Raw genomic sequence first — 17,296 nt, 5'->3', positions numbered from 1 at the left:
AATAGTATAATTTTCCTCCAAACTAAGAGAAGCAGGTTATTGTGTTTTTTGGCTTATTAATTGACGGGTTTGCCTTTGTATCATTATGAAAGAATTTTCCAATGAAATTTTGAGTTTAAATAACATGCATGAGTTAATATGCACAAATCGATCTTCTAAAATAAGATTTGAACGCTACATATAAAAAAATCAACTTCTCCAACTTGAAGTTCATTTTGCAGTTTTAATAACTTCCCTCAATTTTTTTGGCCTTTATGTTTAATGATGTTAATGAAAACGTGTTAATAAGAACAAATAAATAAATACATAATGTAGTAATACGTTGAGATAATTCGCACTCGAGGTGAATTGAAGTTAGAATCACACTGACAAAAAATGTAAGAGCGACTTGTTCACGTAAAAACATCAGTGTTAATGACCGAATTTCACAATATTCTACAAGAACACATAAATGAAAGAAACACTGAATTACCTTTAGAAAAGCAGACAACCAGCAAAAGGCTTCCAAAGAAGATAAGAAGTTTTCTTTTCACAACACCGAACATCTTTATTTGTCTGTAAACTCGTTAGCATCACACGTATGTAGTGTATTTCTAAAACAAGAGTGGCACTGTATGGACACCAGTCAAGGATAGTTCATTTTCTGTCGTAGGAAAATGCCAATGAGAGCGCCACACAGTGGCAACTCTTAAATGGGTGATATCATCTGACATCATTGTTAATCAGCGCTCAGAATCATGAATTCAGATTTAAAAATCGAAATTCAGTATGTTATGATTTTTAATTCTAAAACAACCTGAAAAGTACGGTAAAAAATTACGGTAGTAATGTCGAGTGCACTTTGTAACAAAGATTTCAGACGAAAACTCCTAGTTTTAGCTTGCGATGAAATTCTGAATAAAATATTACTCATATAGAGAATTTTACGTTTCTATATTTAAAAAAAATCAGGGATCCTAACATTATGCTTGCAGTATATAAAACTTAGACTAATATTTAGAGCGAATCAAATATTCTCATTGCGTTAGTTGCGCCCTCTAGTAATCAATTGCAAGGTTAAATCAACGTTTGACGTCAAATAAAAGGACTATAAGTCACGTTTTATTACAGCTGTAAATAAGGAAATTTCTGGGCTATTTAAAATTCCAGTGAACAGTTATCTTGCGTACATAAAAACAAATCCCTCATTGATAGCTAAATAAAAACAAAGTGAAACTTTTGCTGCATTGTAAATATCGCACAATGTTCTTAAAATCTTTCACATAAACCCTTCTCCGTTGTAAAGTTGCTGTAAAGAAACATAAAAGCCTTCGACTATGCTGTCTGCATAGTCAGAGAGTAGGAATTTTAAAAAGAAAGGGGGAGGGGATTTTAAGTAAGATATTTTTTGAAAGTTAAAAAGTCTTCCAAAATAAGGAAGATGAATTATGTACAAAGATCAAAATGCAACTGTTAACGTTTTTTCCACCCTCTGTCCTGGTTACAGAGAAAAAAATTGTGGTGTAGCATAAAACTTTTCTGGTTATTTAATGCTTATATCCAAAAAAAAAAAAAGTTTACGATTTTTTCAGATACCAATGAACAGATTTATCCGTTTCCTGCGAAGATATTGATCAGTTTCATAGAGAATCAAAGCCGTTTAAAGTTCAGTCCTTCGTATCCAAAAAGTCGAACTATTTCAAACAGGCTCTAGTTATAAAGTTACTCACAGGTCAACAAGAATTGAAGAATACCAAATAATGTAAAATGGTTTACAAAAGTTCTTTATATAAATGCAATAAGAAAGTGTGTTATAGACATTTTTATGTTTAGGAAGCGAATGAACGTTCATATCTGTATATATTCTTTGAAAATGGGCATAGAGAAATGTCTTTGCAATGCAGAAAATAATACTTCATTGAGTAAAAATACAGAAACTGTTCTTCATTGCACTTTTAAAAAACATTTTGAAAGACAACAAGGGAAGTTTATTTGTTGTCGCAAAATTACATTAATATCTTTGAAAGTGCTGCTATAAAGGCAGTATAGCGATGCTTTAACGACTGTGTAATCAAAAGAGATAACTGTAGTACATCAAATTGCAAATTAATTTTCTCTTTAATAATGCCAAAAAAAAAAAAAAAAAGAACAAGAAATTACCGTAAAGTACCTAGAGAAATTTTATCACCGTTCAGCATTCTTTCTGTACACGATGTTTTCGAAAGAACATCTTCTTTTCCGAATGAATTGTTCAGTAAAGTTATTACTATAAGGATGTACATTTTTTTACATAAGCATAAAAACACATATTTTCACTAGGTGCAAGAAAATGAACTGTTTCAGGAGTATACTATTTTTATATTAGTCTACACGTTACCTTTATTGGCGTTATTGTCAATCTGAAATTATACCATGTTAAATAGCATGAAACATTGCCTAGCATTGTTGGGAAAATCTAAACACTATATGAACTATTCAAACTTAGATATTCCAGATAGCCATCTCCTTGAAACGGAGTCAAAAAAGTCATCCTTATACACGCATTGTACATAATGAGTTCAAGAGACACTCTTTTTTCAGGAAATAGATCAGGGAGCTTGATAATGACAGAAACAAGTACATTTTCAGGCAAAGAGAGGAAGTACCGCACAAATCGAGTTAAAACGCGACGTTCAAATAAATTATAGTTTTCACTGAAAAACAAATCACTGACACTATAGTTGGGGCAAAGCTAACTTAGTGGCATTGAGAATGCTACAGAGAGTCTGATCTCACCATTTTCTATTCTGTCAGGTTATCCTTGCCTCAACTACAGTCCAAAAGACATGCCAAATAAAGTAATTTACCTATGCACAGATAAAAAATTATTTATCTGTCATGAACTGACACCTTTCTCAACATAGGCATCAATAATGCTGATGAACTGAAATAAATAGTAATAATGATTATCAAAAGCCTTTACTACGTGCGAAGCTGTGTAGAGAAAAATAATTACAGGATTAAAAAAAAAAAACACCTCTAATCTTTACAGTTTAGAAACGTGACCTAAGAGGTCCGCGCGGTAATTTCATTCAGTCAGCTATTACAATGCTACATTATTTTACTATAAAAAACATTGTAGAATTCACTGCAATAATTTTTGAAATGTTTTCTAAATCAAAAATATGTTTTCAATCGTAGTACCAAATATTTAAACGATTGCCTCGATTAAGAATAATAATTAATAAGTCGTACTGTAACAAAGATTAAAAGCGGGATTTGATTTAAATTTCATCAAAAAACGAAATAGTAATCACCAACGTTTGACCATAAGGCATGGTTTTACCTTCCACATTGAGCAAGGCATACGCGCGTGCCATCCCATGGTTGTTCCTGGCCGTACAAGTGTAGTTCCCCACGTGATCAGGGCCAATCTTCGGTATCATACATACGGACCGCCGGTCGGAGGTGTTGATCCTCATCTGGCCTTGTGTACTGTCTCTGAGTGGACGGCCATTCAGGGCCCACTCGAAAGTGACCGGAGGATCTCCACGCTTCAAACTGCAGATAATATCCAGACCATCTCCTAGACCGAGATCAGATGGAATATGAAGAGGGTGCAAGACAGGAATGTCCGAAGAAGCTGTGGAAAGCAATTTAACTCTTACAGAAATGAAATATTTGCCCTGATTTGATTCTCCAGTAATCATCAAGCAGCAACAAGTAATGTCAAGGAGAAAACGTTGAAGTACAGAAAATGTGCTGTTATTAATGAACAGACATCTACAATTCATAAAATTGTGAATAAAGTTTTACTTTGAAATGAATGACCTCTAACTACAAACTTTAACTTGATATATTGAAATTTTTACTGAAATTACAAAGAAAATGTTGTTTAGTCTTAGTAGTCTAAAACCTTTTGCTGGATTACAAAATGAGTTTATTCTAACCGCGAACCATGAGGGTGCATTATATTACAAATTTGTGTTTCGATATTGTTCATTTTCTCATTAAAGCAAAAAAATGCAACTGTTTCTATCCACAAAAATCGACGAGGTAAATTAAAACAAATTTAAAATAACACTAAGTAAAACTGGTAAATGTGATTTTATAAATCATAATGTTTTCTAAGATGAATTAATATTTCAAGACAAAAAAATGAAAACTAATGGTGAACAGCTAAAAACAGTCTTTTTAAGCCATCATTTTAGTTACTTGCGAGAAAGTATAAAAAATATTTCTTGCATAAAAACTCTCTTGCATAAAAGTTTTAAATCAGTTTTAAACTTTTTTTTTTTTTAAAGTTTACCGTGTTTGCTATATATTTGTGAAACAAATACAAATGACGATTGAAAACCAGTTAAGAGGGCTTGACTGTCGCTCTTGAAAAACGGTTGTGATGTAGATAATATAATAAGGGAATCATTGTGTCTCTGCTGCCATAACACATATTGTTCTAAGTTAAAATCTAAGTATTTAACATGAAAAGAACACCCTTGCTGACTTATGTCAGAAAGCACGAATAAATTTTTCCTTTCAATCTATTTAAAAGAAAAAGCCACAGGCAGAAAAGGTAAAAGCGACTTCACATAAAACAATCACAGCAACAATAATCGAATTTTACAATAAACTACAAATGCATATAAAAAAGATAAACACTGAATTACCTTTAGAAAAGCAGACAATCAGCGAAAGACCTCCAAAACCAAGTAAAAGTCTTCTTTTCAGAAAATCGAACATCTTTATTTGTCTAAAAATTGGCAGATAGTTAATATCATGTCCATGAAGCGCATTTCTCAAACAGGAGCAGAACTGTGTGGACACCAGTTCAGTGTTCTTTCGCTCTGTTGTAAGCTAATGCCAGTGAAAGCGCCACACAGCGGCAATTCATGAACAGGTGTTCTCTCCTGACATCATATCATAAATTCTAGGAATTAGGACTTTTGATTAAAAAATATTTAAAACGTAATTTATAATACATTATAGCAGTGATGGCGCATGTATGCTGAAGTGAAAATTTCGCCGAAAATGAAAATGCAAATAAAATAGTGCAAACCTGAAAAAAAAAAGGCGTTATGTATATTTATTCAAATGTATAGCAGTTATTTCATCGTTTAAGTTTTCCAAAGCTATTATATCTACGTTTTAGAAAAAAATGAATCAATTCAGTTAAAATCAAAGACACCCAATGTGATAGGGGCGCCCTCTAGTAATCAAATGCAAGATTAATACTGAGTTCTAAAAGAAGTCGAAGCTCATCGTGGTAGATACGGTTTATTGCTGCTTTCAACAATCTCTTTGTAATTTTACATTATTAGGGAACCGTTCTTCTGTAAAGGTAAAAGCAAATGTGAAACCATTGTAGCATTGAAAATATTGCATAATATTTATAAAATATTTTACACGGAAAATTTCTTACTTCACAGCTCATAACAAGTTAATATCATCATTCTACTCTTTACACGGTTAAAAATTGAAAACTTATCCAAAACTTTTTTTTTAATAAAGATTATTTGAACAGAAGATTGATGAATGAAAATCATAATCTGCTGTTTATATTTTTTTCACTTTGTGTACGATTTAAAAACCAAACCTTAAAAACCAATCGTTTATACTGAGGTACGAAAAAATTGGTTTCGTTATTTCTCTACTGAAAGTAAAACTATTTTGCTGATCTTCATCGAAATCAGTAAGGAAATTAATCGATTACCAGCAATTTCAAAGATACTTATCAGCTTCATAGAAAATCAATGCTATTTCAAGCACGCCGAATAAGAAACGAGGGAGGTAGAGGACCTGGTAATGGAGAAAATCACGTGACACTGGGAACTGAAGTCTGGAAAGCAATCGAAATGAGTTTTACAAGTGCAATTATACATATGAACATTTAATAGGAAATTTTGATTCATAGGGCGAAAATTAACGTTCAGGTAAGGCTATGTTACAGTCTTACATTAACTTAAATATAAGAAAGGAGAACAAAACGTTATACTTGAAAAAAGAAAAAAAGAGCTTTCAAATACGTTGTTGCTTAAAACGTCAAAAAAAAAAATATATTTTAGGCAATCGCAGAAAAATATTTCAATTTATTTTCTTATATTATCAAAAAATTTTATTTTTTATATATTGCAAATATTAAATGATTTCGGAGGTAGCTTACTACCTCTGATTTGTTCGAGATGCATTCACTTGTAAAGACAAATTTGTAGCACTACGTTTAAACGTTGTATTGCAATGACAGTAGAGAAAGTTTGCTACGAATATTCAAGTCAAAATACAAATATATTGCATTCAAATGCAATTTCATTTCTTATAACAACATGTTATCTTCCATAATAAATTATTTTCAAATAAAAAAAGAACCGACTTGAAAAAACAAAAAGGAACTGAAAAGTAAAAAATAATGGATCATACTTACATACGATTTTTTGCCCAAACGTATAAATCAAATTTATTTTTCAATTCCTGTACAAAAATCAACTAGACTAAACACCCAATTATAAATTAAACACTGATTTTTATTACCGTACGATGAATTATTTTAATACCGAACTAATTATATACGATCTCTTAATTTTTAATAAACTTTTGAAGTCGGGGCCTCCTATAAACTACTACCTAACGCAACAGACAACCCACGTGAGTTGAACACTAATTTAACTAAACGCGAAATTGGTCTTTAAACCTAAACCTACTCAGTCACGTTAGGAGGCCTCGACTTCAAAAGGTTATTAAAAATTAAGACATCGTATATAATTAGTTAGGTATTAAAATAATTCATCGTACGGTAATAAAAATCAGTGTTTAATTTATAATTGGGTGTTTAGTTTAGTTGATTTTTGTACAGGAATTGAAAAATAAATTTGATTTATACGTTTGGGTAAAAAATCGTATGTAAGTAGATCCTTTATTTTTTACTTTTCAGTTCCGTTTTGTTTTTTGAAGTCGGTTCTTTTTTTGTTTGAAAATAATTTATTGTTTGCATTTTAGTGGTGTAAATATAAAATAAGTACGTAGGGTAGAGTATGTGGTTCACGCTTTACGTACATCTCGAGTGAGAAAGTACAGGAGTCTGAAGACAGCTAAGATGAACAAAATAGAGAAAGAAAAAGAGCACAGCGCCTCGGAGACTTCCGAAGACTGTGAAGAAATGCTTTTTCAAATGCGCAATTATTTACAAAGAAAATTGTCTTCATCATCAGTTTGACTTAATTAAAGTATGCTTTCCGAAAACAATTCACGAGTCACTAAAAAACAACCTTAATCGCTTTGACTTTGCTCATAGAATTTGAAGAGTTTTCTTGATTTTTCAAGGATTCCAGCTTCAGATACTGATTTGATGACCATGGGATCACCTGGGAAGCATATACCTTTTCAAACGAGAAAAGAAAAAGAATTTTCCAAATTGATCTATGCGTGTTTGAGTTTAAAGGGGACATACATAAAAAGATTCTGACGAAATGAGAACGTCCTTTCTGAAGTCGGTTAAAAAAAGAAAAATTCTTAATGCGCGTAGCGTTTTATACGATTGGCACTGAAAACTGATCTTTGTTCCTCTACAGGATTTATTTGTGCGTTAATCTAGTTAGAGCCATTTAAGAGTCAGTGATTTTCTTAACTATTTTATATTTCACAATAATTCGTGACACGTAACTCGTGTAAAAAAAATCACATTTATCTTTACTAGGCCCCGTTATAGATCAATACCACACTAGAAAAAGAGTATCTACTGTGATGTTGTATATATGAAGATCAAAATACTACTGAAACAATGATACTAAATGAATTTCCTGTTTGCTTCAAATGAGTCTTTATTCAAAAACTGCGATATGACTACGAATGGTTAATGCAAAGGAAATAGTTAGGGAGGAGGGTACTCCCCCAAAGGAAGAGTCCCCCTAAAAAGGAAAAATACCCCTCAAAACACCCTCCCTCGCCTATAAGGGGGCACCCCTGACTAATATTAATGTTTTATGGTTCTTTCTTTAACACTGAATTAAAAAGTACCTTTGTTTTATGTGGGCACTTTCTTTAACAATGGATTTTATATTTAATCGTTTGATATTGAAATTGAATGAAGTTTATTGTTTTTTGCCCATAACTTTTTTCTAAAGAACAAATATGATGAACCAAAGATTTGGGTATTAAGTTAGATCCCTTCTATGCATTAAACAAAAAAAACCCCATAAAAATCGTTTCTTTAAGTGAGACGCTATGAGTTTACAAACAAATAAACTCGAGTATGAAATTTATTTTATAATTCCAGTACAAAAAACAACTAAACTAAACACCCAGTTATAAAATAAACACTGATTTTAATTACTTCACGATGAATTATTTTAATACCTAACTAATTACATACGATCTCTTAATTTTTTATAACCTTTTGAAGTCGGGGCCTCCTATAAACTACTACATAACGTAACTGACAACCCACTTGAGTTGAAGACTAATTTAACTAAACGCGAAATTATTAGTCTTTAAATCCATCCTCTCCCTTGATTTCTCCATGATCCCTTAAATCCAGACTTGAAGACCATTAGACGACAGGGAGAAGTATACCGTTTCAAACAGAAAAAGAATTTTCCTAATCTGTACAGGAGTCTTCTAGTAATCGGGGAGCATAGTACGTAAAAAATTCTAACTAAGTCTGTAAATTAATATTACCCTAACTGTAAATTAAACTGATGGCGTCATGAAATATTAAATCTAGAATGCTAGTCAGAAATCGGACGCCAGATACGATATATTTATTAAGGAACATAAATTTAATCTTTGGAGGAAGCGGCGGGGGGATTTTCGTCTTAAATTCCCCTTGAATTTAACACTAAATATATTACAAAACTGAAATTTAAAAAAAAACTTTGATGACTAAATGAAGCTATTTATTGGCAAAAAAATTTATAATAAATTAATTAATTCAACTACTTTCGTAGCAAAATGCATTTAATTTACTGATTTGCTACATGAGGAAGAAATACATTAGTAAGACAAAATTAAAATTAGCAGGCGGCGCCGTGAAAATCAAACCCCGATGCGAGAGAATTATATACGTATTGTTCAACACAAGATACCTCCGTCGAAAAAATGCACCGTTCACGCCAAAACCATGTGACCTCCTGTGACGTATCGCGCATAAACGAAAGCTGATCTACGTAGCCACAACGTGTGAAATTTAAAGTTTCTCAGATTTCTCCGAGACGCCTCAACAGATCAAGACAAAATTAACATGGGACCATCTGGGAAGCATAACCTTCCAAACAAAAAAAAAAAAATTTCAAATATGTCCAGTATTCTTGAAGTAATACGAAAACACACATAAAAAGCCGCAAGCCGAAATCATAACCTCCTTTTTTGAAGTCGGTTAAAAAATAAAAGTAATGAATTTTACATCACTGGGAAGATTAGCTGCATGCAAATTATGTACAAAATTTCCTTGTCAATATTTTATTACCACCTCTTTTTGTAGGATTTATTCGAAATGATGTTTTCATCATTATACAAATTTCACTGTGGTCACTGTAATAAGAACGTAAAATATTTATTTTCCTCTAGAAAACGAGCGTAAAAAAAATGCTTTTTCATATCATAGTCGACTTTGCATTACTTATAAATGCAATAATATTTGTTTAGGGAAGATAAAAAAAATTCCTTCATGGAAAATATTTAGCAGCTTTAAAATTATATTTTTCGCTCTTGTGTTATGTTTTGAGCAAACATTTGACAGTGGAAACTGGAGTATCATAAAATATAATGTGTTTCTGAAGGATCAAAATCTCTGAAAGAGGTAACTTTTGTATGCGCATATTCAACGCCGGACGGATCACTTAGAGGTACTACAACAATAATAAAGCTTTATAATAAGGTGGATAGAAATGTTAGTTCTATAAACTGCCCTCCCCCTTTCTGAAACCGTACGTATAAATGTGCTTTCGGATTGTTATAACAAATCTTTTTCCTATAACGATAGTTTTTTTTTTTTTTTTAAAGTACTAATGCTTGTATTAAGCGGAAAAAACAAAGCTAGTACAAGTGAGAAAATACTATGAAGTTTCAATATCCTCATTTTCATTGTACTATCGTATACTACTTAAGCAAAAATGTTCCGATCAAAATCGTAAACAAATTGCACATAAACAAACAATACACACACAAAAAATTCTTTTTAATAATCTGATTATTTTTGTTACACACGTACTTGCGGCAAAACACGAAACAGCATCAACCCTGATTTATAGAAAGGTTTCCTTTGTGCATATTTTCAGTTAGAATGCGAAGTTTTTTTCATTTGTCGATATTCTAAGTTGAGAGAAGTTGACCTTAAGTTGATTTGTTTCAAACATTACTGCACCCTTATTTTATATTTCTAAAGTTCGTGAAATACATCAAACAATACTTATGTTAAAGTATAACACTATAGATGTCACAGTAATAAACAAAGGAAAATGAAATCGGACAGTTTCCAAGTCAGTTTCTCTACGGTGTGATGCCAAAGTATAATTTCAAGTAAAAGTGATGAAAAGAAGAAACTAAATTTATTTATCATATTCCATCATCAGGTCTCATTGTTTTGTTCTCATTATATTGTTGCGAGAATAACTTACGTATTATTTGGTTTGAAGATCAAGCAGAAGTTTTAAGCAGGAAGAACTTAAAATTTAATACACAAAACAGAATCAACATTTTTTCTAAGTTGTATGTGACTTTCTGAAAACACAGTAATCACAGTGAAATTGGAAACAATAAAAAATACATAATTACGCAGCGAGCAATATGATTAATACCATCTTATTCTCACAGCTAAAGTTAGAGCTTTTTCACGTATATCACACCTGAGATTAATGCCTTTTTTTACCTTCCACGTGCAGGTTGTCACTAACTCTGTCCATTCCATCAGCATTCGAGGCCGTGCAAGAGTAGTTTCCGACATCGTCTGCCGTCAGGCTATCGATGACGTAATCTGAACGCTTGGGGGAGGGGTTTACGGGCCTACGCGCAGGTGGACGTCCATTCAACGTCCACTCGAAGTGGACGGGCACACGACCCCGCTTCAGAATGCATGAGATGTCCAAGTTGTCTCCAAGGCTCAAATCTCTAGGAATAGATAAAGGATGAAGGATTGGAGCTTCTTTCTGACCTGTGAAACAGAGTAGAGAAAAAACGTTGAAATAAAAGCATTAGCAGTACAGTAGTGCAACTATGCAACATGCTCAATTTATGAAATTATACCCTCACTTCAGAACTCACTTGTTGAAAGGAAAAACTTTCTATGTAATGCAGGGTTGTAATAAAAGAACATTTCGGTTTTAATATTTATATTTCATAAACTGTTACACTTATGACTATAAATGATACATAACAATAACGATAAACATTCCAAGTATTTTTGAACGTATGTGATTACTTAAACGTGCACCTTCTGCAGTGCTTTGTTGGCCGTGCAGGTGATGACGACTTTCCCTTTATGCGTTGGCCAGTCAGGAATCCAGACTTAACCCCATGTGATTTTTTTTATGGGTTTTCGTCAAAGACAATTTTTATGCACCACCATTTCCTACTACATTGCAAGAACTGAAAGATCGCGTATGTGTGGCATTACGAAAAATTGACAGTGAAACATTTCAAAATGTATGGAACGAACTAGAATACAGGTCAGACGTGTGTCGTGTTACAAAAGGCTCACACATCGAATATCTGTGGGTGGAAAGAGTTTGAAATTTTTTATCTTTATTTTTATGTATCATTTAATGTGCTAAGTGTACGATTTTATGAAATATAAATTTTTAAAACAGGGATATTCGTTTATGCTAACTCTTTATTGTAGTCAGATAACACTTTTTCCGATTAGCAAGAAAATGCTATGTTTCTCGCGCTAATACTCTGGAAAAAAAGAAGTAGCAAAGAATCATATTGTTTTTTTCTTAACCTCTTTTCATTTTTTTGTAAATATTTATATCAAATGCTCCCCAAACATAATTTTCAACACATATTTTTTCTTTATTAAAGAATAAATTGATTCTACTTTCTGTTCCAAAACGGCCTACCAAACTATGTAAGCTAGTTTATTATTATTTGTTTTTTAATTAGTAAGAGTGAGAATAAATTTTACGAAAAGACAGACAAGTATCTGCTAAAACATTTCTTTCTTCTTTCTTAAAGCTTTAGCTCTGAAACTACGGTTTAAAATAAGAACAAAATGTTTTCGTTATAAGTGACACACTGATATGAATACTTAAGATACATTACAATCATACATTTTTTAAATATTGATAGTTTGTAGCACCCTAAAATTTATATTTATAACAACTTTACGGTAGGATAATGATTAAAAACAAATTTCGTGCTCAAACAAATTGCAAACAAACCTATTGTAGACAAAATTGAATTCCAAACTTAAATTCTAGTTTTTTAGATGCATGCACAGCACATTTTGGTACCAACTACAGGAATTTACATAAATAAGCTACGCAAAAAGAGATTTTTATTTTTCAAACATATCTTTCATCATAACTTTTATTACGTTGCACACTTAACATTACCTAGAAATTCCCGTCGTTAAAAAATATCACCTTTATGTCTGCAATGTCCATACATACACTGTGGCTCTACATACTGTGGTTCAATATAAACTATTCCATGCTGCTAGTTTCGTTGGCATTGGAACAAGACTCTGGAAAACGTTTATCTTATATCCCAAAACTTATCGAATGCGAGAAAGTGTTAAAGGGTGACATCCAAAATAATTAAAGCTAAAAAACATATAACATTAAATTCAAGTACTCAAGTAAAAGATAATCATACCATAAGCAGCTACATAGAAAAAACAAAGTAAGAAGATCTTATGATAGAAAACAGATTTCCTCCAGTCAATTTCCATTTTTTGTTATCTACAAAACAGAGAAAAACACTCTCTATAAATTAATCATACAGTAAAAATATTTTCAATGAATATTTTAATTCTATTTAATCAATAAGTTATCTACTATTTAACAGTTTACAAAAGAGTATATGTTTCTACATATCATTAGCTGAATACTACAAGTTGGCAACTGCAAACTTGGGGGGAAAAAAGAATTGCACTTTCATCGAAAATTTCCTTTCAAAAGAAGACAAATATTTCAAATTAAAGAAAATTCAGAGATAATAGTTTAATAAGATTTAAAGCAAGTCTTTACACTCCTCAAAAATCGAGAAAAAATTTGTTGAGTTTTCCTCGAAGAAGTATAAAATTTTAGTTACCTACGTGTAGAAATCACCCCGTGATATGGATTTGTGCGCTCTGTATTTCACATTCATTTGATATGGAATATATTTTTCCTTCGCTCCTGCGATGGGACAGTTTGCAATCCATGAAATTTCAATGGAACATTTTATTTCGTCTCAATTATTATTCTTTTAATGAAGGAAAACTGGTTACTATCTATTTCCAGCATTTAGCAATTACTTATCCCTCTAAATTTCAACTTGAAATCTATCCAAAGTATTACTTTTTAAAAAATAAGTTTTATTCTTATTCAGTTGCGCACGGACTATTTGAAGATAAATGGCAATTTACCATAAAGAAACTAGATTTCAAAATTCAGTTTGTGTTTTTTTTTTTTTTTTTTTCACTTTTGTAAGTTATTAATTCAATTCACATTTAGAAATGTTCTTTTATATTTTCATTAGAAACGGCTTTCTTCATGTTTGCAAACCTTTTACGTGTTTTGAATTTATTGTGACAACAGTGTCATCAAGAACTTTCATAGAGAAAGAATGATTTTTCACTTTCAACATATTTACATAAATTGCAGCTATAATTGATTCAATAAAATCAGCATGCCTTTTTCTAATGAAAATATAAAGGAAAATTTCTGAATGTGAACTGAATTATAAACTTATAAAAGTGAACAAAAAAACCTCAAGCTGAATTTTAAAATCTAGTTTCTTCGTGGTTAATTGCCATTTATCTTCAAATAGTCCGTGTGCAACTGAATAAGAATAAAACTTATTTTTTTAAAAAGTAATACTTTGGGTAGATTTCAAGTAAAAATTTAGAGAGAAAAAGATCCTAGAAAAAGTTTATAGAAAAGCATGATTCCTTCAAACAGAAACAAAATAGATGATTTTTTTTTTTTTTGCTATCATTTATTAGTATTACAAATGAACTAAGCATCAAAACTTCTCACATCAGTTTAAGAAATGGTTACACCACCTAACCTTAACTAATACAATTAATGTTGAAATATAAGAATAACCTATCTTGTCACAATAAAAAGTGTGCTCTCCATTAGTAATGATAACAAAATGAAATGAATGTTTTAAAATTTCAAAAAATTGTTTAAAGAAAATCATAAGCTTCGATGCAGACGCGTACTTCCCAGCTATTTATGTATTTCAATGACAGCAGCATTTGTTAAAATTATCAACATGAAATGTATTCGATCATACTAACTGAAAAATTTTCCAAATGTTTTTCAATTAATTCATGATATTCTAGCCCATTAATATGAATGATAACATAATTACCATTCTACTATTGTTCTCACAATTTTAACGAAGAATAACAAGAGACTCAAATTTCCGAGGCCAAAACAAATATTTAACTAAGTTGAAAAGCTTTCAAAAACTTGAAGTACCTTTGTAAAACAGCTTTAAGCATAATTTTTAATAAATCATCGATTTTCTTTTTCTAATTGAGCTACAGTAACCAATATTTAGACACCGAAAAAGAATTAATTTGTAGACAAGACTTACCGCTTAGAGCATTCAGCTGAGCTGTTAGATGTTGGCTTCGGTACTGTCCAAAGTTGCCACAAGAGGCGCCACATGCTGGAGTTTGTAATATTCGGTCGTAGTTAACATCTGCTCAGATTTTAGTTATACCGAGATGAGTTGTTTATTTCCTTCTGCTAAACAGTTTAGCATGCTCAAGACAAATAATTAAATAGCTTAAGATGTAAGATATTATTTCGGCACATATTTTGTTGGATCCATTATTGTTGCTGAGAAACGTAAAAGCATCAGTCTGATAATGAAATAGAGGCTATTAAGTTAGGATTCTTTAAATAAGGATAAAATCTAGTACTTTAGTAGAACGAAAAAAGACGAGTGAATTAGAGTTTGATTGTTTTATTTCGGAACCTTGTTTTGTTTCATTTTGACAAAATCATAGTAAAAAAAAATGAATTGCAATACAGTTTACTTAAACAATTTTTAAACAAACACAATTCCTATGAAAAATACTCTCCATCGATACGCACTAAATATTACTACAACTGTAGGCAAAGAAATAATTACATCAAATAACGAAACTTATCTCAGTTGAAATGTTACGTTGTTGTTAGATACGGATCTGGTCAGAATTTTCTTGCGGGTGGTATTTCCGTAATCTTCTTTTCCCAACAATAAATAAGTTGTTCAAAGAAGAAAAAGCTCACTCGTGTATCTAACTCATAAAATATGAAACTGAACGAAAGTTTAGAAAATGAAAAACTGAAAGTAAAATTTTGGTTATGTACTGTGGGAAAACTTCGTGATGCAACTCTAAGCTGTATTTGGCCCTCTTTCTTTTAGCCGATACTACTCTACAGTAGCCTTGGTAAGGTTCCTTGCTGTAATATTGCAACATTTTACGGTTATTAACTTTGTTTATTCATTTTGTTCAATATTAGTAAGTTATTCACATTGTACGGTTCCGTTATACGGTGTTTATTCAGTATTACGGAGCAGGATGCTATAGTTGCATCTAAGTAAAATAAGTTTAAAATGTGTCATCGGTTCCATACAATGTATATGTTTCCTATAATCAGGATTAAGAAATATATGTACAGTTATTACTCAGATGGCTTTCGCTTAAAAAAAAAGAGCTTTAGCTGCATTCATAGAATTTACGTAAATACAAATCACAAAAAGAAAAAACAAATTGAGTAAAGATCAGAAAAAATATATAAACCAGCACATATGTCAGGAAAATATATAATTCAAGCTTACTATGTACAGTCAAAGTCAACTGACTATTTTTATGCCGTTATTCAGTTTTCGGTTAACTAGAGGATTTTCATTTAGAAGGTGTGCAGGGGAAAAAAATCTCCCCCTCCCCTTTTTTGTGTGGAAACAATTAACAAAAGCAGACTCGGATCTATAAGTATGATTTAGGATCCCTACAATAAAATCTGTAAAGCCTCTCCCCACAGGCCAGCAGTATATATTTACAACGTTAATGAGTCTCAGTGATAGTCTTTTCAATTTTTTTTTTTTTCAATTTCTTTAGCCGTAGACCCCTTAAAGACGTGCCCCCCCCCGCACTGCGGGGTCTACGGGTACACAGATCGAGACCTAAAAAAGTGGTACACACAAAACAGCACACCAGATACGTATTAAAACGAAAATCCGATAGGATACGAAAAGTTACCTTCAACGTCAAGAACAGCGCTAGCTCGATCCGTGCCATCTTGGTTAGAAACAATGCATGTGTAATTCCCAACATCTATGGCAGATATGCTCTCAATGACGTAATTTGATCTTTTTTGTGAGCTGTTGATTTGGAGTCCGTTCCTTGAAGGTGGAGCTTGTCCGTTGATCTTCCATTCAAAAAAGGCGGGAAGGCGGCCTCTCTTAAGACTACATTGAATGTCCAAGCTATCTCCAAGATTTAGGTCCAGAGGAATCAACAAAGGATGCAAAGTAGGCAGTTCCTTTTGACCTGAAACGGAAGATGACTGACTTTTGATGTTCTCAATTTTAACGTAAGCATAGAAATGAGATAATCAATATGTTTAGAAGAGTTATATAAAAAAAAGACAATCTTTAAGAAGAATAATCTTAGAAAATTAGTGTCAAATTTTACAAATTATGAATTTAACCATGACTGTATTTTTTATTCCATGTTGTTATACGCCCTAATAATTGTTTTAGAAGACATTACAAACTTTGCTTTTTTTTCCCAATATTTGGTGTGCGTATCATTAATCATTTTCTGGGCTAATCTACTCTATGCGTCTTGATGTAGAGCATTTCGTTTGCCACAAAATTCCTGAAAAATAAATTGAGGTAAACAATCGTTTTCCCCAAAAAATATTTCGCTACGACAAAAAAAATAATGCCCCCCCCCCTCCCCCCACCTCCAGAAGAAAAAAAACACTCGCCCCATCTCGTCTTGATGTAAATTATTTCGGCTACCCCAAAGATGAAGTCATCGAACATTTCCCAACTATTTTCCTATGTATTTTTAAACTTTCTAAGTAATTAATTAATTAAGTTACGGTGCAGGACGTGTGTATAATATTACGTCTGTACACACGTTTTTTGGAAGAATTACTTCTCAGCGAGCATTTTTCAAAAATTAAATTATTCCCAA

The 17,296-nt window shown here is 31.8% G+C and overlaps 1 protein-coding gene across 1 annotated transcript in view; it reads right to left on the bottom strand.

Moving 5' to 3' along the window:
- LOC129216704 (cell adhesion molecule Dscam2-like) overlaps positions 1 to 17,296 on the bottom strand; it is a 183,522-nt gene that overhangs the window by 157,607 nt on the left and 8,619 nt on the right. Inside the window, 2 exon segments of the mRNA XM_054850921.1 lie at positions 3,407 to 3,601; positions 10,814 to 11,095. Coding sequence (XP_054706896.1) covers positions 3,407 to 3,601; positions 10,814 to 11,095 — 477 coding nt within the window.

The sequence above is a fragment of the Uloborus diversus genome, chromosome 2 (assembly GCF_026930045.1).
Source record: "Uloborus diversus isolate 005 chromosome 2, Udiv.v.3.1, whole genome shotgun sequence".
Lineage (NCBI taxonomy): Eukaryota > Metazoa > Arthropoda > Arachnida > Araneae > Uloboridae > Uloborus > Uloborus diversus.
This window is presented reverse-complemented; position numbering and strand designations above follow the sequence as displayed.